The 26,237-nt window shown below is 33.3% G+C and overlaps 3 protein-coding genes across 5 annotated transcripts; all 3 read right to left on the bottom strand.

Moving 5' to 3' along the window:
- Positions 1 to 1,087: 1,087 nt before the first annotated feature.
- Positions 1,088 to 5,918, bottom strand: LOC115712026 (uncharacterized). Of its 3 annotated transcripts, none has more exons than XR_009683446.1 (9): positions 5,773 to 5,918; positions 2,888 to 3,608; positions 2,606 to 2,778; positions 2,420 to 2,504; positions 2,244 to 2,336; positions 2,080 to 2,160; positions 1,853 to 1,984; positions 1,587 to 1,719; positions 1,088 to 1,483 (listed from the first exon to the last, which is right to left on the bottom strand). XR_009683446.1 is itself a non-coding variant. In XM_030640230.2 (9 exons), the coding sequence occupies exons 2-9, from the start codon at positions 3,590 to 3,592 to the stop codon at positions 1,400 to 1,402; spliced, it is 1,539 nt and encodes a 512-aa protein (XP_030496090.2). In that variant the 5' UTR covers positions 3,593 to 3,608; positions 5,773 to 5,917; the 3' UTR covers positions 1,088 to 1,399. The 3 variants fall into 3 exon arrangements, 2 of the variants coding, with proteins under 2 accessions (XP_030496090.2, XP_060957783.1); XM_030640230.2 differs by having other exon boundaries at positions 1,587 to 1,772; positions 5,773 to 5,917; XM_061101800.1 differs by lacking the exon at positions 1,853 to 1,984 and having other exon boundaries at positions 1,587 to 1,772.
- Positions 5,919 to 11,687: 5,769 nt separating this feature from the next.
- LOC115697349 (mitochondrial uncoupling protein 1) lies at positions 11,688 to 15,385 on the bottom strand. Its single transcript, XM_030624313.2, has 9 exons — positions 15,012 to 15,385; positions 14,063 to 14,275; positions 13,887 to 13,965; positions 13,529 to 13,662; positions 13,328 to 13,426; positions 13,139 to 13,243; positions 12,516 to 12,590; positions 12,262 to 12,348; positions 11,688 to 12,082 (listed from the first exon to the last, which is right to left on the bottom strand). The coding sequence occupies exons 1-9, from the start codon at positions 15,093 to 15,095 to the stop codon at positions 12,056 to 12,058; spliced, it is 903 nt and encodes a 300-aa protein (XP_030480173.1). The 5' UTR covers positions 15,096 to 15,385; the 3' UTR covers positions 11,688 to 12,055.
- Positions 15,386 to 19,379: 3,994 nt separating this feature from the next.
- On the bottom strand, positions 19,380 to 24,217 carry LOC115697518 (neutral ceramidase 2). The gene is made up of 10 exons (XM_030624558.2): positions 24,001 to 24,217; positions 23,240 to 23,568; positions 22,948 to 23,156; positions 22,444 to 22,788; positions 22,063 to 22,327; positions 21,687 to 21,957; positions 21,449 to 21,574; positions 21,137 to 21,200; positions 20,409 to 20,578; positions 19,380 to 20,281 (listed from the first exon to the last, which is right to left on the bottom strand). Exons 1-10 carry the CDS (start codon positions 24,016 to 24,018, stop codon positions 19,733 to 19,735), a joined length of 2,346 nt encoding a protein of 781 aa, XP_030480418.1. The 5' UTR covers positions 24,019 to 24,217; the 3' UTR covers positions 19,380 to 19,732.
- Between the last annotated feature and the right edge of the window lie 2,020 nt (positions 24,218 to 26,237).

Consider the following 26,237-nt stretch of genomic DNA (forward strand, 5'->3'; position numbering starts at 1 on the left):
GACGGAGAGACAGGAGTAGTATAGGTTTGGGTGAGGTCATTTGTATATCTTATGGGTTATGGAGAAGAAAACCGATGGTCTAGTATTACCCATAATATTGACCAGAACTAAGCAACAAAATAGTGTAGTATTATAGTTAGAATTATTACTCTAGTGCAATGGTATTTGAACATACACAACTTAGCCTTCAGCTTGAGGCCTTATACTTAGTTCTTCTAGTTGTAAAAAAATAATTTAATATCATTTAAAAATAATCAATTATTTAAAAATTAATTATAGAGGAAGAGAATTCTAATTTGTGTAAAAACAAGTCTAATTTTTATAAAAAAAAAAATAAATAATAAAGTTTCATTGTAAATATTATAATTAAATGACTAAACTCTTAAAATAAGGGCATTTTACAATTTTATATACATTTTTTTAATTTATTACAAAATATGTGCAAAAAAAAAAAAACTTATTACCATTTTCTCATATATTTTATTATTAATAATTTTTAAAACATTAATATAATAAGATATTACAAAACAATATTATAAACATTAATTACATTAATCTATTTATGGTAATTAGTTTAATAATTAATTATTTATATTATTTAATGATTAAAATGTATGGTTTCATGTAATAAGTTTGCAAAATGTATAAGTTTTTAAAATAATTTTTATAGAGGAAGCTGCATCCAATCAAATTGTATGTTTGTGTTTCCCTTGTTCATTCTAGTTGTTTGTGAATATGGGATCTGTGTATAAATTATGCACCATTGGGTCCATTGTCGATTCTTACAGTGATTAAGTGGCTGGTTTGGCATCAAAATTAAGCATAGGAGAACCTAAGAGTTCAAATGGTCACGTGTATGGTTTGCTTCCCCAAGGTTTGAAGTTCAAGTCTCTCATGAGTACCTACATAACAACTGCTATAGTCCTGGTCCCAGGGGAAGCATTATTTATTTATAATTATTTTTTGTAGATGATTTGTGCTGATTGTAAAACATCTGGGGTTGTTTTGGTAGTAGTTAAGAAAATCACAGGGGAGTAAACTATTATATTCTTTCATATGATTGACAAATGCTGCTAATATGATATTGAAGTGATGAAATAGTCATTTTGTTTCTAAATTTGTTTTAGAGTTACAACACAAATGCATTGTTGTTATGCAGATGATGGGGGCAGAGTAGCAGTTCAATGGCAATTTTGATATCAACTCCTATGCTTAGCCTCATAGTCACACAATAAAAGAAACTTCTATCAACACAAAAGCAATTCTCACTGCCTACATGACATCAATAGTTATATTTTTCTACTAAAACCTTAAATTATCAAAACAAATTGAAAAAACTCTCATATGGACCGCAATTGAATGCACATATCTCTCCACAGAACATACACCAGCACAACATTTACTTTAAAGCTAGTCGCATTTTATTCAAAGATGACAATATAATAGCCAAAGAAACAACAACTCTTTCCATTGTCTGGTGCCCCTGTAATTAGAGCATATTTTCATCAATTAAAAATAATAATAATGTTGGCTTTAAAAACAAATAAAATAAATAATAAAAAAATAGAAATAATTCAGAAACATACGTGTACACATATTTGACCATTTGTGTAAGCAGCTCTCATAAGTTGTATCACATATATACCACAATCATAATCTACACATTGCTTCTTATGAAATGGCTTTTGCATAATAATGAACTTCTCAAACTTGAAACTCCTACCAAGATGTATGCTAAAAGCATTAGGAAACGCTAAATCCAATATCACAAGCTGCAAAACAGGTTAAGTAATAAAAAAAATGTTAAAGAAACAAACAAGCTGAATTATAACTTCTCCAATTCAATACTCACAAAATCACTGATAATTTCCAATCCTAACGCAGGAGTCACCACACGGAGGTCATCATAAACATATACACTTTCATCAATAATACTAACAATAGCTAATAACCAATGACGCATTGCTAAAAGGGGCATAAATATCTACACAATACAAATAAATATTAAATGTTAGATTGATTCACTTAAATGGTATGGAAAATATAATAAGAAAAAAAAAAGTAAAATCAAAAGAGTACCTTCTCACAAACTGATATATCCCCAACCCATCTTCGCAGATTAGTAGGATCTTTAATTGCACCTTCTTCAAGATAGGGTCTCTAACATAATATTCAAAGATTTATATAACCTCAATCTAAAATCATTTACTATCTATAATCGACTAAGAAAAATTAACACTAACAGAAATACTCGTCGGTATAAACCAAAATTTCATGGAATGTCCTCTTAGCTTAGCCTCATAGTCACACAATAAATCTACTACCATGTTCACCACCTGCAAAATTATTTATCAAACAATAGGTAAGAATAAAATAAAAAATTAAAGCAATACTTTGAGCCAATATTTATTCAACGAACCCTTGTCCCGATCAATGTATTAACATTCAGTGATAGAAAGTCTTCTCTCCGGCCCACGACTCTTTCACTCAAATATAAAACTTCCCTACAAAAGGAAAACACAAAAATAATTACAGTAACACAATTATTGTTGACAAATTAAGTTACAAACATAATTCTTAATAAGAGATAATAGTAATTACTTACCTACAATTCAGTGAGTTGTCAAATATATATTTAGTCACACCTTCTTCGCAAGAAGAAAATGAGGACTCTCCAATAAAACAGGGTGTCGAACAAACTACTGGATACAATGCAGAAATTTCTAAAAATTTACGGTGCTCCTCGCTTCTCTCACAAGCCAATTTTACTTTGCCATCCTAATATATATATGTATATATATATATAAATTTTAACACATTTACACACACTACTAAAATGTATATTTATACAAGAAAAAGAATAAAATAAAAATAATTACCCACTTACCAATGCAGACAACTCAAACTGAGTAATATCATATAAGTTTAAATCAAATCCAGAACCACCGTGAATAGCTACTAACTCTTTCTCTTCCTTAACATATGGATCAGAACATCCATATCCTCGCGCAAATCTCGTTTTATTTGATATTGACTCCTTATCTTTTGTTGATACTAACACCTTAGATTTGAACAACCCCCCTTCCATATAGTCTCCATCATTCGTCTCGAAACAATTCCATTCATCCAACATTGATGATTCCTTTTCAAAAGACACTTCTTTATTCTTCCCACTGTCTTCAAACTGAACATTGTCATCACCAATGCAATACTTTTTACCACAACTAACATTCAAACTATTTTCATCCACCTTATTTACCAATATTTTTTCATCTTTCACATTAGGTATAATCGAAACATCAAGATCACTACTGCTAAATCCTACAATATCTTCTACCAATTTCAAAAATTTGCCATTTTCCATAGAAGGTTCCATATGACTACATTTCGAGTTCACCGAATCTTCAAATAATGCAACTGATGTTCTCAATAACACATCATCAGACTTGCAACAATCTTCATGAAAACGATAAAGATCATAGGCACAACACATCTTTGACTTTATAAGTGACACCTTTTGACGTAACTCTTCAACTTTGCGACTCTGCTCAGAAAAACCTTTTATCAAATCTAACAATTTCTTATTATCCATCTCGACCTACACACAACTGTGACACCAAAGAATAAATTTTAAAAACAACACGACAACCAAAAAAATTATTAGTAAACACAACCAAAGAAGAATTAACATAAAAATATGAATTATTTAGTTAAATAATTTCTTATTGGAATATAGATTGTTTTTTTCTCTTGAACATAACTTTATTAAATTCTAAGTTCTAATAGAAATATCCCCAAAATAAAAAAAAAAAAATCAAAGTGTTATATGGCTTAATATGCCATATATAAATATCTGTAAACATTATTGTGGACCAAAAATATTTTCTTGTCTCACACTTAACTTCAATATGTTGAATTTTTATATTAGTCTTTTTTTTTTTTTTAATCTGGGATAAAAAAGCAGAACTAATGGCAACAGTTTATTTTACGCTTATTTTTTCAGTATTACACATCAAAACATCAGTATTTCTCTGCCACAGGTCTAGATGGAAAAAGCCTCAAAAGAAAAGCCATCAATGACCAGAGGCATACCAAACCACCAAAGGCTCCTTCCCCTTTTATATTAGTCTTGAAGATGTTATGTTAGTTGGTTCCTAAAGCTTATGTCAATAAAGTCAATTGTTATGTTCAACATATTCTCAAAAAATATGTTGAAGAAGCCAACGAGGACGTGGCCAAAGATAGTGATACGAGTCATAGTCATTGGAGCAGAGTCATCAATTCGACCAGTCCCCATCGCTGCTAAACCCATATACATCTCTCTCTCTCTCTCTCTCTCTCTCTCTCTCTCTCTCTCTCTCTCTCTCTCTCTCACTCTCCACTCACTTATGAATGAATACCAATAATAAACCCCTGTTCTTTGTTTTAATTTTTTAATCTATAATATTTCCCTTTTCTTTACTCCATTCCTAAACAAACAAAACAAGTAAATATATTTGTAATTTCTAATAATAATAATAATAACAGCAAAATTAAATGCCATCAAACACATTGAATAAAACAATGTACTTCTTCTTAGAGCCGCTTACTGATCAGTTGCAGTACAATCGTGGCCCCACCCTAATCATCCTCCCTCCTTTCCTACATGTTACCATCTCTTCTCTTTCATTAAAACGTCTTCCATTAAAATATATACTATATTAACCAAAATTGTTTAGGTAAAAATGAATAGCAGACCCCAAGCTTTAGTCACTTGAAAATCACAACGTTTTATAAATAACTTGCACGAGAACTTCCATACTCCTGGCCTTAAATCGGGCAAAATAAATCACTTGTTGTTCTTGCAGAATTCAAGCTGCTTAGTAATCCAACTCCAGAGTTTTTGCACCACACTCACTGAGACACTAAACTAGACGAATAAAACTAAAGTTCTAGTGATGTGAGAAAAAAAAAGGAAAGAAACAAACCTCTGGACTGTGGTGTAGACACCACCCATGCAACACAACAATGCGTCTTGGTAGTTTTTAATTAATGATGGAACTAAGTAATTAGCAAAACTGGATCCTTACTTGAAAGCTGTCATATAAGTATTCAACTGCCTGACGAAGCTTGAGAAGTTATTGTGCTTGAAATACTTGGGCAATAGATCCCTGGCGAACTGAGGCTCGTTCCAGACGACAAAGCTGTTGTTTTGACTGCTCCAGGAGACGATTGAATTCGTGGACGAGTCGTCCACCATGTCGTAAGTTTTGCTCAAAAATGGCGGAGGAGGCGAGTTGTTGATAGATGAAGTATCACGACTTCCCGCCATTAGAGCAGAGATTCTCAGTGACAGAAGATCGAAAATGGAACCGAATTGAGAGAGAAAAGAAAGGAAGCAGGATTAGGGTTTTAGGAAGAGGAAAGGAAAGTGCAGAGAGAGAGAAGGAAGGCGATGCTCTGTGTCCCCAAAGTGTGACCCTCTTCTCTTTCAATCTCTATGAATATCTCTCTTCTTACAAAATCTCATACACAGTTGTCAAAATGACAGATCGATCAAGTTCAAGAATAAATTTCTTTTTGTTTACTTGAAATATTTTTTAAGAGATTAATGTGTTCTGCAATGATATTAAAACTTTGAATAAATTGAAATAAGAATTAATCAAAATGAAATTACAAAAATGACTCCTATATATAGCCAATATTGAGCAAAAATTAGACTATGCATATGATGAGGGTTAAATCTACAAATACACAGCAATGAAGAAAGACGATATATATTCAATGCATTACCCATTCATCTATGAAAAGTCCTTCCCCAACAATCCTGGGGCCAGTGTCTTCTGGAGGCTTTTTACGTGCTTCAACAAAATTTGAAAGCTCTTTTCAATCTCGATGAAAATAATACGATACAACCATTATATTATTATAAAAAAAAAAAAAAAAAAAAAATCCACAACGTTTCCCACTCACCGGGCTTGGTCGTTCAGGGTCAAGGAATATAACTGGCAAAATTTGCTCAACAGCCACTTGCTCCTTTTGTTTAGCCAGGTGGACCAATGAAAAAATAATTAAGGGTATATATGAATGTTTCTATGTTGACCAAATCAACTAAATAATAATAATTAAGTCTCTATCAGTATATCCCACTTTGACTAATTCAAAACCAATTTTAATTCAATACACTACAATCTACAATAACTTTTTAAAATTTTCTTATGTGGACCAATTATACTACAGGATAGTGGAACTATCAATGAGTCTATTTTATGGGTGTCTATTAAAGAATTTCCCTATATATATATATATTTTTTTTTTACATTTTTATAAAATTTTATATAGAAATCTCTATTGCAACTCGTGCTGCAACATAAATCGTATAGAAACCCCTATTGCAACTAGCGTTGCAACTAATTTGGAAACTCAAACCGTAAATTTAAAAAAAAATGTTAAAAAACAGTATATGGGGTTAAGACCTTATTTTATGTTTCAATACTTATTTTGATTTCATTTTCATTATTTTTTCTAACTCATATATATATATATATATATATATTTATTTTTTTTAAGAAAATTTCATATAATTTTTATTTTAATTTTTTGTCATAATTTTTAAAATATAATTTAATTATGTTTGATAAGTATATTTTTTTAAGAATATAAATTGGAAGAAAAAAGTTAAAAAATACTTAGTACAATTAAAGATATAATAAAGATGCTTTTATGGTTCACCACACAGCATAAAAGCATTGAACTTTGTCTTCATTATGGACACACTTTTTTCGATTGCTATATCAGAAGTGGCATTGAACCTTGTCTTCATTTTACTGCCTTTTATGGTTCACCACACAGCCATAATAAAGATGCTTCCTGGACTCTTCTTAAAAGGCTGGCTGATGTAGCTCCACACCTCCCATGGCTTGCAATTGGGGACTTTAATGAGATAATTTCTAATGCCAACAAATCTGGGGGTGGCCTCCGCAATGAGTCGCAAATGGAGACCTTTCGTAAAGTCCTTGATCACTGCTCTCTCCATGAGACTCCCTTTGAAGGGGAACCATTCACTTGGATCAAAAATCACTTCGCCACCAATACCATCAAAGAAAGGTTAGATTGGTGCTTTGTTAACTCTCTTTGGGGGTCTACTTTTAGTATCCCAACTGTACAGCACCATGACTACTACAGCTCGGATCATAGAGCCATTTCTGCAACTATTACTCCTATGGATAGCACGGTTCAGCAAGAAAAAAGAAGAAGCAGGTTCAGGTTCGAAAAATTGTGGCTTTCTGATCCCGAATGCAAAGATTTGATTATAAATTCCTGGAATACTCACTCACATGCTGACCCGATACAAACTGTGTTACTAAACCTGGATTCATGTGCCACTTCCTTACAAAAATGGCACCAGCACAAATATGGCAGTATGAAGAAGAACATAGCTGCTTCTCAAGCCCGTGTCTCTGCTCTAAACAACCTCAATCATCGATCTCAAGATACTATGAATGAACTACAACGCACTGAAGTTATTCTTGACGATCTTTTGGAGCAAGAAGAAATTTACTGGCAGCAACGTTCACGAGTAGATTGGCTTAATTCGGGTGATCGCAACACAAAATTTTTTCATGCTAAAGCCTCTGCAAGAAAGTCAAATAACAAGATCAAATCTCTTCTTACTGAAGCAGGGGATCGGGTTCACTCCAAAACTGCTATGGCAGCCGCAATACATGACTATTTTGCCTCCATTTTTAGTGCGGATACCATTGATGAAGAAGCCCTTTCTCAAACTTTGAATGCAATTCCAAACATGGTCACTGATGACATGAATGATGAGCTCACCAAGCCGTTTCGTGCTGCTGAAATTGAAAGTGCTTTACATTCAATGGCACTTGATAAGAGTCCTGGTATTGATGGAATGTCTTCCATGTTTTATCAACAAAATTGGTCTGTTGTGGGTGAAGCAGTCACAACTGCAGTCCTAAGTGTCCTCAATGATGGTGCTGATCCGACAAGTTTGAATAAGACAATTATTACCCTCATACCAAAGATTAAAAATCCTCAATGGGTACAAGACTATCGACCGATCAGTCTTTGCAATGTCATCTCAAAACTTGTAACTAAGGTCCTTGTTGGTCGCTTTAAGAATGTCCTCCCTATTGTTATATCCGAAACGCAAAGTGCTTTCTTACCCAACCGGTTGATCACGGACAACATTCTTGTGGCCTTTGAACTTGTCCATGCCATCAAAAATAAAACAGCGGGTCGTTGTGGTGTTGCTACTTTAAAGCTTGATATGAGTAAGGCTTTTGATCGAGTAGAATGGCGTTTCATCAAGGAGGTCATGACAAAAATGAATTTCTCTACCAAATGGATTGATTCGATTATGGGTTGTCTTACCACTAACACTTTTACGTTTCTGCTGAACAGTGAAGTCACGGGCTCTCTTACTCCTTCAAAGGGTCTTCGGCAAGGATGCCCGCTGTCCCCATATCTCTTTCTCATTTGTTCGGAAGGGTTATCACGCTTACTTCATTATGAACAATCCGAGGGACATCTCCAAGGTTTTAAACTCACCAGGCAAGCTCCACCAATATCGCACCTACTTTTTGCAGATGACAGCCTTCTTTTTTGTCAAGCTACTGAAAGTTCTTGCCTTGCTATCAAGCGTGTCTTAGATCTTTACCATCGCGCCTCAGGTCAAGTCCTCAACCCAGAGAAATCAGTTATGTCTTTCTCACCCAATACTACTCTTGCTGCTCAAGTTTTTTTCCATAGGACTTTGTCTATGCCCATTTGTGAATGCCATGAAAAGTATTTGGGGCTACCATCATACTCGGGCAGAGATAAAAAGGAGATGTTCAGCGGTATTAAGGAAAAAATATGGAGGCTTATGCATACATGGAATGAGAAGATTTTCTCAGCTGGAGGTCGGGAAGTTCTTCTCAAAGCGGTAGTCCAATCCATTCCTACGTATGCTATGAGTTGTTTTCGCTTGCCTATGTATTTTTGCAACCAAGTTGAGTCTATGATGGCAAATTTTTGGTGGGGAATGAATGAGAATGGTTCCAAAATTCATTGGCGCTCATGGAAACTTTTATGCCAAAGGAAGGATAGCGGTGGTATGGGTTTTCGTTCTTTTGTGCACTTCAATCAAGCTCTTCTTGCAAAACAAGCTTGGAGACTCCATGCCTATCCTGATACACTCCTTGCAAAGCTTCTCAAAAGTCGTTACTATTCTCAAAACTCTTTCCTTGAAGCCAATCCTGGACACTCCCCATCTCTCACTTGGCAAGGTATCCATTGGGGCAAGCAGCTTCTCTCATCGGGTTTAAGGTGGAAAATAGGTGAGGGGTGCCGTGTTTTGTGTGCTACTGATCCTTGGATCCCAGGGAACTCAACTTTCCTCCCTTTCCACTATGAGGGACCAATAAATGGTGTGGTCTCTAATCTCATAAAAGAAAATCGAGAATGGGATATAGGCCTTCTGCAGCAATGGTTCTCACAGCCGGATGTCGATCGCATTCTAACAATTCCTTTGAGTTTTTTCAGGAATACTGATACTTTAGCTTGGCATCACCACTCCTCAGGAATATATACTGTCCAGACCGGTTACCATTTAGCTTCTTCTCTTGCGGATGTTGATGATTGTTCGAGCTCTTTGTCACAAAGTTCATGGTGGAAGTTTTTTTGGGCACTTCAGCTGCCTCAGAAAGTAAAAATCTTTGCTTGGCGTGTCTTCAACGATGCCCTTCCTGTAGCTACTGCTCTGGTGAAAAGGAAAATTATCACCGATTCCACATGTTCGATTTGTCGACAGGCTTGGGAAACAGTTGGTCATGCTTTTTTTGGTTGCAAGTATGCTAAGGCTATGTGGAAATTCTCTGGTTTCACTTTTGACTGGTCTAAAGCTTCCTCAATGCATAAGGGGGATTATTTGATTCACTTATCGAATCTTCACTCTCAAGCTGAACTAGAACAGATTATATGCAACTTATGGTCATTATGGACAAAGCGAAATCGAGTGGTACATGGTCACAAGGCAAAGTCTGCAAAGGAGCTGTCCCTTTTTGCCACAAATTACATGCTGCATTTCAGATCAGCTCAACTGAAATACCAGCAGTCTCCTCAGATTTCTGGTGCATCTACGGCAACTAATTCTGCTCCACACACTGCCTCTTGCCGTCCGAATGTTCCCTGGAAGACCCCGCCATCTTGTGTAGTTAAGCTAAATATTGATGCAGCAGTCGATCGGTCGACTAAAGTTACAGGTCTAGGGGCTGTTTTTCGAGACTCTATGGGGATGGTTGTTGCTGCTTTTTCCAAGAAATTACTGGGCAGTTTTGAACCTCATGAGATGGAAGCACTTGCTCTTTTCCATGGTGTGCATTATGCTTTACATTTCCAATTCCCTCAACTCCAAATTGAGACAGATGCTCTACGGGTCAAAAATGCACTTTATATTCCAACTGCAGCCTGTTCTACTTTTAATGATATTATTATGGATGTTTCAAGTCTTTTATCCTTTTTCCCGAATGTAAATGTTTCTCATGTCAAACGGACGGCTAATACGGCCGCTCATGGTTTGGCAAAATTTGCACTAGGGGTGGATGAAGATTGTTTTTGGTCGGATTGTATTCCTCCGCCTATAAATTCTGTTATTGTAAATGACTCTATGATTTGATTTATAATAACAGTTTTTTTCCTCAAAAAAACAAAAAAAAGAAAGAAATTAAAGATATAAATTTTATATAAAATAAAAATTATTAAAATAGAGTGTCTTTAGAAATTTTTGGGGTATAAATAAAATTTTCTAAATTTTTTCTTATTTATTACTAGGAAACAATTGAACTTTAGTGCGGTTGTATTTTATTTAGGGTAGATAACAACATAAATACTCAAAGTTTTATATTTGTAAGCGGCATAAACTCAATGATACTTGATTGTAACATTATTTTCTACACCTAAAGAGTCTTGAGACAAATGCAGTTTGGTAATGTAACAAAAAAGATTGGGCACATGATCATAATTTGCTATTACAGCCACTTTTTTAGGTACATTTCCATGAAATTCTATATTAGGTTCACTTCAAATATTTCATATTATGACTATAATTTTTTCCATATCTGAGGTTGTGTGCTGAGTTGATAGATGGTAGAGAAAGTCACTAAAGTATATCAATTTTAAAATTTGATATTTTTGATGTATTTTTTTTTTTTAAGATAATTAGGATTTGTACCCCAAATTTTGACATAATCTAAATTTTGACAGGAAGTTGATATGGATGAAATTTTAAAAGCACGATTTTGTATATGTTAAAATTCAAAAGGAACTAATTGGCACATATTAAAATTCAGAAACACGATTTAGTATATGAGTAATTGCCACATTAATAAAATTAAAAAAAAAAAAATTAGTCAGATTATATAAAGAAGATAAATAAGCCAAAATATTACTTTATATCGCTCTTATATAATTTATTTATTTTTGCTAAATTTAATAACAAAATTTTTATTCTGTAATTTTAACATTACAACCTAGTTTCTAATTATGAAAACAAGATAAAAATCTCTTACATTTTTTTTTCTTTGGTGCTAAATTCTTATATGATTTTTATGAGCCAATGTTGTCAAGTTTAACATTTCAAATTCAAACTAGTTTCAAAATTAATAAACAAGATTATGTCAAAAATAAATTAACAAACAAGATAAAACGATTATGCATTTCCTTGTAGATTCACATTACAATTTAGTAAAAGTGTCACTACACGTGATGAATGTAAAATTAAATACATATATTTTTTTATAAAATGTTTCTTTGTTACATATTTATTTTGGACTGAAATTATTAATACATATTATTTAAATTTTAGCAAGTAAACTCAATTTTTAATAAAATTAAAAATGTTATCTTTTTCCACTCCATTGAAGAAGTCTTCTTTCCCTCTTAACAAAATTGAGAGAAATACAATGGCTTAAAGCTTTATTATTCTATTCGAAAAGTTCCATTAACAGTAAGGCTTGTTCCAAAGAAATCAAATTGTAGGCTCAGATTATCTCCAAAGAAAGCAATCAAGATGACTCTAATCTTTTTTGAAAAGCTTCTTGGCCTGTCATCAAAACAAAAACATTAGAATTAGGAAACGAAAAATCAGAAGGTTATTTCATTTTCTTCAACATGGTCATATGATGATGCTGAAGTAAATCTCAATCTATAAAGTGTCTTTGTTTGGTCTAATAAATTGAAATTCAAATTGATTGGCAGATCCACATCTAATCTAACGCTTACCTGTTCTAGCGTGAGGAACATAATCACATTCCAGGTTCCTAGCCGCCCAAAATTTGGCAAGAAACCCTTGTAAAAAGCAAGAGGACCCTGCAGACAACAAATAATGTAAGTTGAATATGATTATCATCTAACAAAAAAGATGAGTTTGATTGTTGATCCTTTGTTAATTCCAGATGTTGAACGTATAAAGCTCAATGATGGTAAGAAGTTAGAAAACTTGGATATAAAAATGGAAGGTACAGAAGATGACATACATCAGTCTTTAAAGTTTTGATGAAACAGTCAAGTGTGCTTTTGTAAGAAGGATCACCCATCATTCTCGACTTAACCTGAAAAGAATAAAGAAATAGTGATTGATAAAAGCTAATTTACTGCATAGCTTTGAAATAAGGACATGCACTACTAATAAAAAATAAAAGAGGCAGGCAACTGGGACACCTACCATCGATTTTAATCAAGTTTCTGCATAGTGTGTGTTTACCTGACTGGATTCAGAAGGACTATGTATGTTTTCACTATATCGATACTCTTGTACAGACTATAACTTGAACAAGATTACAAGTACAAGGAAAGTCATGTGTCCCATTTCAGGCTCAGGGGAAATTTTAGGGAAATGGAAGAGTGATCATAGAAGCAGACTATCACTCGTGTAAGATGGACTAAAATAGTCTCATCCTTCTAATTTTCCCATTTTCCATTTAAACAGTCCCGTATATTTTCAAACTTAATTTGACACGCTCTTTGCAATGATAAATATGAAATCATGCATCCTCAGTAATATGGTCCATTAAGTGTCCATGATGCAAAAATATGTCATAAATTAACTACCGAGGAATTCCAAACACAAGTAATTATTTCTGAAGTTGAGAAACGTTACCACATCAACTGGTGAGCCAATACAGACAGCAAAGAAACCTGCCCCCAGACCAGCGAAAAGATGTGTAACAACATTGTCTGTAAACCCTGGTAATTTCAAAATCGACTGCATTGAAATAATATAATTCAGAAACAGAACAAACATTGTACTAAAAAAGACAAGAGAAGACATCTACAGCAAAGAAGGTACCTCCTTCACTTGATCATAGCTAGCTAGCTCAGCAGCATTTATAATAGCATTTCTTGCTATATTGGGTCCAATTCCAGTCCATAGAGCCCCAAAGCCCTCCTAAAAATCAGAAACAAATTGGACAAAAAGGTCTAATTAGAAAACAAATAAATCTATATGGAGACAAACTGCCCGTTTGTGAATGAGGCTCAAATAGCCAACCTGTCTAACTATGGTGGAATAAGCATTCAATGCTCCAGAATAGCGTCTTGGCACCCCAGGGGGAAGCTTTCCTTCAGATTGAAGTCTAACTTTTACAAGATCAGTTGGATTTGCAACTGTAATTGCCAGAGCACCTATTTCGAAGATGATCATCCACATGACAAAGTTCAAACAAAAGAAAAAAATTACAAGAGAGTTCAACGTGAAGTGTACTCGCATACAGTTACTTAGGAAATAAAAAATCAACTTCTGATTGGATTGGAATATAAATACCCACTATAGAAAAGACTGTAAAAATGCAGTTAAAAATTTCATTGCCTATAAAATAATTTTTTTATAAACGTCTAAATCTGCTCACCAGTTGTCAATGCAGCAAGAATTTTCTTAGTTAAAGGAACATCTCCAACAAAGTCTTGTCCTACATATAAGGTCTTAACCTGTCAAGCCCACAGTTCACATGATGGAATCAGATATCAACAAGCATTTAAATAAATAAAAGTTCATAAAATTGTGAAGAGAACATCAAAAACCTACAGGATCATATAATCCAACTCTTAAGCCCCCATATATACATTGACGATGCAACCCAGGTATAATTCCTTTCCATAGTGCTAATAGACCTTCTTCCCTGGCAATGGTGCCAACTGTTCCCAGCAGACCCTTGTACTTTGGTAAGGCCATTCCATCAACGGCTTTCTTTTGGAGCTGAAGCCTAACTTTAGCAGTGTCCAAGGGAATACTAACAATCTGCATCAAGTTCAAATATAGATTGAAAACTAGAAAGGCTACGAATAACAGAAGTTGTGTGAACAATCAAAACATATGTGGAAGACAGTTATGTCAATCAGATCTTAACTGGTTGTTCAAATTTTCAGCAAGGAACTAGGCTAACATTAGAATTAAGATTTTTTTCTTCTTTTTCAAGTTTACAGCTTTGCAACTAGTAAACTTCAACAACAAACAGTCATTCAATCAGACCAAAATACAGTTTTATCTTAAACCCTTATAAAAATGCAGATTTGCCAAGGCCATTTTCCATCAAACTGAAAAGAATTGAGTTTCAATTTCAAAAAAAAACAAAAAAAGGTCATTTCCCATCAAAACTTCATTATTTCCAAGACCAACAAATTTGTAAGAACTGTGATATACATTAATTAACACACAGATCATCTCACAGCAGGTACTAAAAACAACCCCAGCTTATATTCATGGTAATTCATAACCGAATTCTCATATAATATGCTTCAATCAATTCACAAAATTTTGACAACCCAAAAATCTTATTCCACTCACAAGTTACGGAAACTGGGTTCTTCACAAATACCAGTACATAAAGAAGAAAGTCGTTGACTTTGAAAATTTTCCCGGGAAGCACAGAACCAAAAACAAGAGCAAGTAGGAAGTAGTAGATCAAAAGAAAGAAATTTGAACAAATGAAGAGAATGCGATCGCAATTTCTATTGAGATGTTGAAAGTTGATTACCTCGGCCGTACAAGCTGCGAAAGCGCTACTGGCAAAGGTTCCAGCGAAAGAAATGTTGGATTTGGGACCGTGATCAGCCACCATTTTTGAAGGAGAGAGAATGAGGTTGTTAAACTCACAAGAATCAAAAATCAATGAAAGAAGCAGTGAGAGAGGAAGAAAATGACTAGGGCTGTATATATATAGGCAAATTGAGTTTCGAACAACTTGATTCTCGGGAATTGGCACCCTCCAAATCGAAGGTTGCAAAATTTGTTCTCACTTTTTCTTAAATCAAAAAAATGGTGAATACGTTGTAAAAAAAAAACACAATGGCAAATTTTTGTCAAAAGAGAAAAAAAAATGTGGGTTTATTACTTTTGAATATTGTTTTCGGTAGTTGATAAATGCTAATTAGAGTCTCCTATTACAATCTTTTACTTAATTTTTACTTTCGAAATTACATGCCAAAATATTTTTTTTTTTTAATTTTTTTTCATAGCAGTATTCGTTATAGTTACAGTATCATCCCTGTAAATTTTTGAAAAATTTCGAATAGTTTACAGTACCGAAAATAGAGTTCCTGATATTCCAGTTTACCACTCGCATTTAAAAAACTTCAAACGTATTTTCGACATTGTAAATTATTCGAAAATTTTCAAAAATTTACAGGGATGATGTTGTAAGCATAACGAACACCCCCGTGAAAAAAAAAATTGAAAAATAATATTCCGACATGTGTTTTTGGATGTGAAAGTTGACTAATAGATTATAACATGAGATTAACGGTAACACTGCGAAATTAATTTAAGAGCATTGCGAAATATTTATAGTGTCTAACATTACCTTCAAGTATTATTTTATCATTAGCTAATAATTTTTTATAATATTTATTAAAGTAAAATAAATGGATTCGCTATTAAAATATATCAATAGTAATATTATATCTCACAAAAGTGTTAAATACTAATAATTATAAGATGTTACTAACTAATTACATGACATTACTTATAAGTGGTGTTCGACATCATTGATACTCAATAACAATATTATTTATTTATTTTAATAAAAAAAATCATTAGAAAAATTGAAAACCTTATTAATTAAAAAAGATGCTTAATATTTTAACATTAGGAATGAGCATTCAAACTTTGAAAATAATATTACAACTACGCCTATAATTATTTGTTGAATTTATATAAAAAATTAAGTTTGAATTATTTTTTGAAAATAAGAAATTTATAGATAAAAAAAACTAGAACATAACAGTTAAACGTTATAATCATTACAGATAATACTATCTAGAATAGAAGACAAATTAACTAAACCAATAACACCCTTAGCAAATGTCAACTTAACCACATTATGAGCTGCAAAGTTATAAGTTCTTAAGATAAAAGAAAAATTACAACTTAACAAACGAGTCGAGAGCAATTTACATTGATGCATATAATTATCAATACCCCAAGTGGAGAAGGCTCCCTTTAGTGTCTTGATAATCATTTTCGAGTCACTCTTTACCACAAAAAGATACTTTAACGAAACCTCCCTCCAAAGCCAACAGGCAAGCCACTGCTTCATCAATCAAGGGGTCAGTAAAGTTGAGCATGTTCAACGCCACCTACAAATCCGTCCCAAGGTGATCCCTAGTTAAAGCCACTGCATATATAGAACCAACACTAACTTTAACATCACAGTTGATTTTGATCCAATCTTCCAGAAGAGACCAAAAGGGGGCCGCAATAGCCCTCAACGAGGCAAACAAATAAGAACTATAATATGTGTAACTAATGGAGATGTTGTCAATATAATGCTATGACATTACTTAAAAAATTATTGTGTATCTTGTCATTTTAAGCTTGCCAGATCGTGTCAACTACAATTGAAGCATAAAAAAATAGTCTATCAACATCCACTTCTCTAGACTTCTAGTCTTTTTATTAATATATTTATTTTGGTATTCAAAATTTGTTTGGTTATTATATTTTTTATAATGGTGTATATTTGTTAATTTTTAAAAAAAATTAAATGATTTATAGTATAAAAAATAAAGTTTAAATATTTTATTGCTCGTTTAATTTTTTTTTTTTTTTTTCATTTATGCACGGTAATTTTATTTTTAGTGTTATAAACAGAAAAATTCTGTAAAAATAACCAATATGTAAATTTTCCAAAACAATATTGAACAATGTTTTTTTTAATCGTTTTGACTTCAATTGGTCAATTATGATAAAGATGTTTGATTGTATGAGTATTTTGGAGGTGGTATTTGATTTTTTGTTTTTTATAAATAAAATAACAACTATGTTTAACATGTGTATTTGAACTTATTTACTTGAATTCTTAATAGAATAGATAGGAATGCAGCTGACGTGGACAAGGAACAACTCAAGAGGAGTTGTAGAAGAAAGCAAGAGCCAGCCTTTATGGAATTAATGTGTCCTAAATGCTAAATGCATTATTATTTTCTTCTTAAACTGAAATGGAATGCTTATCTACTATTCCTATACTCACCAAGTCGTGTGTCCAATCAAAACCATCATGCATATTTAAAAATTTAGTTTTCCAAAGAAAAATTAATTTGGAGTATGAGAACTATACACACAACAAAAATTGCAGTATTTAAAAATGGAGTTTGGAAGAAAGAAAGTCAAAAGGATTGTGCTGCTTACTATGGCAACACGTCAAGTAGAGGAAATCATAATTTTATTGTTTTTACTTTTAATTAATATTGTTTTCAATACAATAACACTCACAATATTTTCTACTCCCGTTATATAAATAATTAATAAAATATATTTTTGAAAAAATGTATAGGATATCCTAAAATAGTTGTTTTGATCGGTATTTAAAAGAGTTTTTTAGTTTAATTATTTTTTTATAATTGTGTATATTGTACTTATTTAAAATTACTAATAAATTTAAAACATTTCTAAATAGTTTATGTTTTTTTTTTGCTAAGAACTAAATAGTTTATGTCGATCAAGAGTTTCGACAATTCCTAAATCTTAAATTAAGAACTATACAGTTTATATTCATCCTTTATCAACATAATGCTGAATATGCTTGTCGCGTGTCATATAACATCATGTCATGTCGTCAGGGCGATTTTCGCAATAACATTTACCCCTAAGTTTGTGTAGAGACTTCCGGTTGCACGAGAATTTTCTAGCTTCTTCCTTTGCCTAGTCAGGCGACGCGTGGCTTTACTCAGATGATCTATCCTGTATAGATGTCATGTTTATAGGAAATAAATCTCTTGTCTTCCCGAATCTTTGGAGTTTTTCTTCCAATACAATCACTATACCGATCGACTAGCTCGACAGTGACAGTTTTGACCATCACCTTCTAGAGTCGGAAAGAGATTGAAAACAATTTTTTTTCGGTCCTGGTAGACTTCTATGTTAAGGAGAAATTTGAAAAGAGGCAAAAAGAAGTTAGAGAGAATATTGGTGAAGCTGCTGGCAGGAGTGTCGAGCAGATTCTGTTGTTCGGCCTTAATGGCCATGTACAATTTAACCGAACAAGCGACTTTTTTATTATTTAACCTCAACAACCTTATACAACTTTTTTGCTTAGATTTTTTTTCGGTGCAACAACCAAAGTCTTTGTCTAATAAAAATTGTATTATCTCATTCTCCATCAGAGAAAATACCAATAGTGTATTCTCTCCTTATTTCTTTCTAATTACAACACTACATGTATTATGTATGCATATATCATCATTATTTCTTTTCAAAAGTAATATGGGAATAAAAGTCTTAATATCAAAGTATTGAAGAATGGGAATGAGATTCTCACATCATATACTATACACTATGAGAATTCATTCTTGGTGGGTAAAAGTGCCATTTAGTGTCATAAAGGGTAGTTGGAGAATTGTATTTTACATAAATCAGCCAAGGAAAGATTTGCTGAACAAAGCTATTACATTATGCCATCTTGAATGATGTTATATATCAAAGATGTGTATGGGTGACAATTTTTTTTTTTTTTGGTGAGAGGTGCCTAATGGACTTTGTATAAGAGATAAAAAGAATCATACTGACCAAAGTGAAGATGCTGTGATTGGTAACTTTGAAAGAAAAGTAAAACAATTACCATAAGATTGGGAATATAGTGAGAATCCTAATGGACCACTTGTTTGGCCAGTGGGCTGATCAAGGTTCCAACTTCTAGCTACCCTATATGAGATTTAAAACCCCAATAAATGAGTGTACATTATGAAAATAAACTTTTATGTAAGGTCAAAAACTTGGTATACTTCTTTGCCATGTGAGTGATAATTCTAAGGTACCATTTCCCATTATACATATCCACACCACAAGTAAACATGCCACTGAAGTTTGATTTGACAAGATTTCCATCTAAGAAAATTTAGACTTGATATTGAAGAGAATAATGTGAAATTAAAGTATAACTGATCAAGCAAATACAATCAACTATAATTTGGATTTAGTAGTACAATATGCAGTTCATGCTTGTCTATTTCTGATGAAGCAGGCTAGTATTCATTCCCTGCCTATAAATATTTAAAGGGTATAATTTTCTATTGTTGATTTCCTAGTTTTGGATTTCATTCCAGCAACTACAATAGATTTAGTGGTAGAAGCAATACCATATAATTTTGTGTTCTCTTGTTAAATAAACTACAAAATTATATCATTGTTTGTCCAAACAATAAGCAAATTAAAGTATAGACTGAATGAATGAATACTGTCGTGTGCTTTGCAGCCTCCTCCTCATGCCACTATGAAAGCGCTGGAAGAACCTGTGAAATGGCGGATTGACCCAAGAAGCGCTTTAGAAGCACCAAAATGGGTTATCCTGTATACACCCGAAGCTGCAGATTCTGGGATCCTCCATTCTATGGTTGCATAGCTCTGAGGACTAAGTTTCTTGGGTCTTAACCACTTGAATCGAAGGCTAAAGTCATCGTCGTCATAGGCTGGAATCCATGTCATGTGATCCTGCAGATACTCAACCAGTGCGAATGTGCCCTCAGTCATGACGTCGTTCCTGGGACAAGCAGACCAGAAAGTGACTGAAACCATGTCACCCTTCTTGAAAGTGGACTTTGGAGGGACATCAGTTTTAACATCTCCAAAGTTCACACCAGCAGGAGTCATGTCCACAATAACTGGAGGCAGTAAGCTGATTTGTTTTTCGAGGAGGTTTGGAGGTTGTGGCCCTGGTTCAGTGGTTTGTCCACCAATTAGAGCTGAGGCTAGCTTTTTGAACTCTTCAATGTAAGCCTCAAGTGTGTGTGGTCCAAAAAGAGTGGAGGCTCCCTAAAATTTAGAATACTGATCAGAATGGAGAAGTGGAATTCATTAAATTCAGGCTAACAAATTCAGTAACTCGAAAATAGTATAATTCGTTATAAGCTATAATTCTTGTGAAATAGTTAATGCAGACCTCATATCTCTGGACCTGGTACTCCTCAAAGGTTGTAACATACTGTGAATATGTATTAGTCAGCCCTGCTATGACTACATGGATATTTCTGTCGAATTCACCTTTTCCTTCAGAAATAAGCACAGTTTTGACAGCCTCACGAAGGCGCCTGCCAGCCATGGTTGTGAACTCTGAAGGAAATATTTGTTAGATGCGCATGATGAAAGAATCTAGAAAGCCATTGAAAAAGAAAGCAATGGAAATGAGTAATAAAGAAACGAAACAGTTTCATATGCATAACAGTTACGCTAATTAGTATTTTTACCCCCTAAACTTTAACATATACCAAATCATGTCCCCTGAACTTTTTTAGCCGTTAAAAATTCTTCCTGAACTATTGAAATTGTTAGATTTAAAAATTTTTGTCTAATTTTATTCAATTTTACTATTTCAGTGATTGTTTATGTACTAAACTATGCTCCCCAGACTCCTCGAACTTTGACATGTACTAAATCATGCACCCTGAACTTTCATTCATGTTAGATTTTTTTTACTAAAATTGAACAAAAGTCCTTAAAAACAATCTCAATAGTTTAGGGGGCATTTATAACGACATTAAAAGTTCAGGTTGCATGATTTGGTACATGTCAAAGTTAAAAGGGCAAAAATCCTAATTAGTCTAACAATTATAATAGTGTTCATTTCTATTACATTGTTTTGAATTACTAATGCTATATGTAATCTTCTACCTGCAGGTACACTCAGAACAACAAGTTGCCCAATCTGCAAAATCTGAACTGGAACTATTGAAGGCTGCAAAATCAGTTCATGACATAAGTTTGAGCAGCAACATCAAATCCCTCGTATTCAAATAAATTGCAACAAATATCATTTCAAAGCGCTACTAATTAACTATGTTAAATCTTTTCGTGATCAAAAGAATAAAACCATTAAATGTAGATAAACATCTTCTGCATGCAATAAATAGAATGTAACAATTCATGATAGTAAAAGTTATTGCATATTAAAGTGAAAAAAAAAATAGACAATAAGTTACTAACAGCCCAATCATACGGCTGCTTCATTTCCCCAGTATCAAGAAGAACAGGCTTTGGATGCTGACATTTGATTTGCTCTTGTGTTGGTGTTCTCAGCACATTTCTAACCAATCTCCAGAAGGCATTTCCCTAAAAAAACAACCAATATAAACATCAGAAATAACTAATCAAATTTGATCATTAAGGATGGATTTATATAAAGATGAGATGACACAAACATGAAGCACCATAAAATTTTTACTTGATCATCTCCTTGCTTGAAATCAAAAGCTCCCGGCCCGTCAGTGGTTCCTGCTGCAAATGCAAAGCCCAATGCAGCAGGGCATGTTTCAACCATCTTAATGCTCCCTCCTGCTTGAGGAATCGAAAGCTTTAGTTTGGAAAAGTCTATGTATGCATGACGGTATCTAATCTTTCCTTTGAGCTTCTCAGTTGCTTTGTCAAAAAGCTCTACTGCTTTTCTGAATTGCCTTTCTCCAATTATCCGAGTACTCTCGAACTCATCAGGGTATCTGCAAAATGAAGATGAAATATGGTTTCTAAGCCATTTATAAATAGAATACTAACAAATAACATGCTTGTAAAAGTTTCTAGAAACCAGAAAAGAATGTATGTACCCTGGACCACGTCCGTAGCATAGTTCATTTTTGCCATTGCAGGTACTGTGATCAAAATCACATGGCAATCCAGTATCGTTGCAAAATGCACCAAGAACATTGGGGCTTACATCACCACAATTCGATTGGCAAAATGCAGATACAAATTGAGGCCTGTCAGGCTTCCTTAAAGCACTCCTTACCCTCTTAGAAGAACTCAAAAGCCTTGTCACAGGTTGTCCTTGGGAAGACTGAAATGAATCAGCAAGTTTCATTAATTCATTACCTGTATTGAAAGAATATATACTTGTTATGAAGGAGACACCATTTTCCATTGTCAATAGAAATAAAGGCATGTTAAGTCCATACATTCCATAAAATTGACTGGAATAGAGCACTTACTATCTATGTTGGAATCCTGAAATAAACTTGAGACCCTTCTTGGGACACTATCAATTCCTGACTCATTGAAGTTCAGATTTTTAGAAGTTCTCTGTTCAAACCAATCCTCCATAAATCGAGCTGCAGCTCCTTTATTATCACCGCTTATTAACGAGTTTGTACGGCTCATGGAAGTTCCATGAGTTGCAAACCAGTTAAAGCTACCTACTGGGCCCCAATAACTATCAACAAACTTTATCAAAGTCATCTCTTTATCAACATCATACTTGTATCTACTTCGCTCAGCTGCAGGATTATTGAGATAAGAACTAGGACTTCGGCTCACACCAGCATCTAAGAGCTCTCCTGTTATACAATACAAGAAAACATTAAAAAAACCTTTCAATGTCAAATCTAAACTATCTATCCACAGATGAAATGCACCTTCACAAATCACAGACTCATAACCTATGTAATTATTATATTTCATTGGCCAATGTTTGTATCATTATTCCTATTACTTACCTTTGTTCACAAATATTGATCCTGATCGAAGATTCTCATGAGCTTGTACAATACTTTTCTCAATTCCATCAACAATAACATCAAACGACTGACGAACAAACCCAAGAGATGTAACAATGTACACAACATATTGAAGATAGCCTCCAGGGCCAGCATGAGTGTGAATACCACTAATGGCAACATTTTGTTCTGTATAAAGATCCCCATATCTGAAACAAAGATTATAACACCACTCATCAAGAAAGAAACAAAAGGTAATGATCCCCATATTATATAATCAAATTTGTTTTACCTTGCTTTTAATCTCTCAAGTACTTTGATAGTAACAATTTGGGAAGCCATACAAGCATCGAGATTAACAAAAACTACACGATTTCCCTTTGGCTCTGCAACAATGAATGTTCGAGCACGCAATCTGAAGTGAACCCCAGATGCAATTTGCTCTAGATTAGCATATCCCATCATATTCACATCTGCAGCTGGCCCTGTTATGTCATAGCTTCCAAGACCAATCATATAGGAGGAAGGTGAAGAACCCCCTTCAGAAATGGGTAGTGAAAATGCCAGAATAACTGTGATGAACCAAACAACTCTAGATGCAAAATTCTTCATCTTCATTTCCTGGGAAAAAAAACACAAAATTTCTTTTCAATTCACTTAATGGATATAAAAAAAGATTTGAACTTTAAGATAAATCAGATATCCCAAAAACAAGAAATACAAGACCAATGTGATACTACTAACTTTCAGCAAAAAAAAAAAAATAATTGTGATCCTACTTGGGAAAATAAACAAAATTTAACATTCCATATATGAGTTTTATTAAAATAAAATAAAAAAAAAAATAAAAAGAAAAAAAAAGAAAAAAAGAAAAACAGGGTATTCACAAACTCAAAATTGAATCAACCAGTATTTCACTTTCACATCCCCAGTTTTCTCAATATTTATATCTATACACACATACACATTATGAAACACATGAACACTGAAAGTGAGAAACAAAAGAAAAGGAGAGAGAGAAAGGAACAGAATTTAGAATGTGGAAGTACGTACCCTATAAAAGTAGGGCATTTAAGCTCAAGATTCTGAAAAAGGAAAAACTCAAACCATGTTAAGCATAGCTATTTTTGTTTAGATGAGGTTGTTAAGAGAAATATAAATACAGGGTGAGAGAAAGAGTGAGTGAGAGAGTGTGAGAAGATGACCATTTACTTGTCTTTTTTTTACAAAAACGTAAGAAAGGTCATTACTTGTGGGGTCTGCAAAGAAAAAGGAAGCTACTATAATGTGTACAAAAGCAAAACACACACTGTCATAATCATAAATGCATACATAACTGTATGGGCTGTAGTTGTTGATGGAAAGCACGGCAACGGCAACGGCAACTTAACCAACCAACCATCAACTCTAAACGGTGCGTTGCATATCAACAAAAGAGAAGCTAAAAAAAATAAAAAAGCACAAGCAATATGGCTCCCATTGTTAATATATAGAAAGATAATGAGCCAAAGTCAAAAAAACACTTGTGATTTGAAAATAGTAAATTAAAAAGAGCCACTAGAAGTTCAAAAATATTAGAATTTAAGATAAGTTAAATGAAATTCTATCTTAAAATCAATTGACAATGAAAGGAGTAGTTCATTCTTCTTGTATATTTTATTATTTTTTCACATATTAACAATGTGAGATTCTCTAACAAAAAAAAAAAGTAGAGTAAAAAAGAGCCACATGATCGGGGATAGTGAGCCCAAAAAAAAAATCGTTTGTGATCGAATTGTCCAAAATAACACATTGCTAATGTGTAGATAAATTAGAACATATATAAATAAGATTTATGGACTATTTCCCCCAATACCTAAGTGATAGGGATCATTAATTAGAACAAAATAAGTGCAACTACACATGTCATTACTTATATAAAATATAGGTTTGAAAGGCTTGAAAACAAAGATATGTTTTTTTTCTTTTGGTATTAGCTCATTATTGCAAAATCCAAGTGGTGCTCCACTAAGAAAGAAAGAAGTCAGTTGTTCACACTTGGCCACAGCCACAGCTAAGGTAAGTGAATGAGTGAGTGAATTAATGGGCAACACTTAGAAGCAGTCGGCCAAGAACAAGAAGAGCCCACCAATCCATTCACACTTAACACATTTTTTTCTCTTCGTGAATAGAATAGAATACTAAACGCATCCATAAGGGAAAAAAAAGAACTTTAAAAAAAACAATTAAAACAAAGCCAAATTACGTATTAACTATAATGACATACAGTTCTACTATATCACGTCTGACTTTTTGGTATCACAACAACATCACCACACAAACGCACACTCATAAACAGTGTAAAGTTTGTTTGGACTATATTTTGAATTTTTGAGTGTTTTGATTTTAATTTATTAATATTACTTAATGTTAGTTGATGTGAATATTTTAGTGTTGTAGAAATCTGTATTGGGAACGCGTGGGAATTGGGTGGTATTGGTATACAATATTAGTCAACCAAGAAAAAAGAATGCATATGATGTGAAGTGTGGTAGGAAATTGCAGTAGTTTATTTATTTATTTTTATTATTTTTTTATTTGGGGGAGAATAGTAGGGTAGTAATTGCTCGGGAACATTCTTCCATTAAAAGATGCTTGTAATATTCTGATCTATCTTTATGCTTGTTTTCTTTTCAATAAACTTCACTTGTATGGATTATTTTGTCATCTTTTAAAAATTATGAAATTGTTATAAGTGCATTCAAGTACTATGGTGTTTAACACCTTTTGGTTAGTGATCGTTACTTCAGTTTAGTCTAGATGGATGACAGTTGACTCTCAAGTCAACTAATTGTATTCTGTCAGTAGTTAGTAGTTGTTAGTTTGTTTTAGCAGCTCTTAGGCTTAGCTACTTGATTGTAATAATGCCTATAAAATGTCATTGTGTTAGATTCTTTTAGTTAGCTTGTACAATTACATTCAACACAATAAATGGACATATTCATTTCTCTTTGTGTTATGATTGCTTGAATAGTGATGTGAATTGAATCAAGACTTGCATTGATTCCTAAAAAAATTGGTATTAAAGCTTGGATTCGAGTGAAGGAATGAAGAAGATCAACTGAAGTATAAAGGAAGATCGAAGAACTTTATCTGTTTGAAGAATTTATCTGAGGGGAGATGGGAAATGCGAAGTTCGATTTGAAAAAGTTCACAGGCTAGAACGATTTTGGCTTATGGAAGATAAAGATGCAAGCTCTTCTGGTACAACATGGACTTTAAGGCGCCATAGAAGGAGAAGGCATATAACG

This window comes from Cannabis sativa, chromosome 7 (genome assembly GCF_029168945.1).
Source record: "Cannabis sativa cultivar Pink pepper isolate KNU-18-1 chromosome 7, ASM2916894v1, whole genome shotgun sequence".
Lineage (NCBI taxonomy): Eukaryota > Viridiplantae > Streptophyta > Magnoliopsida > Rosales > Cannabaceae > Cannabis > Cannabis sativa.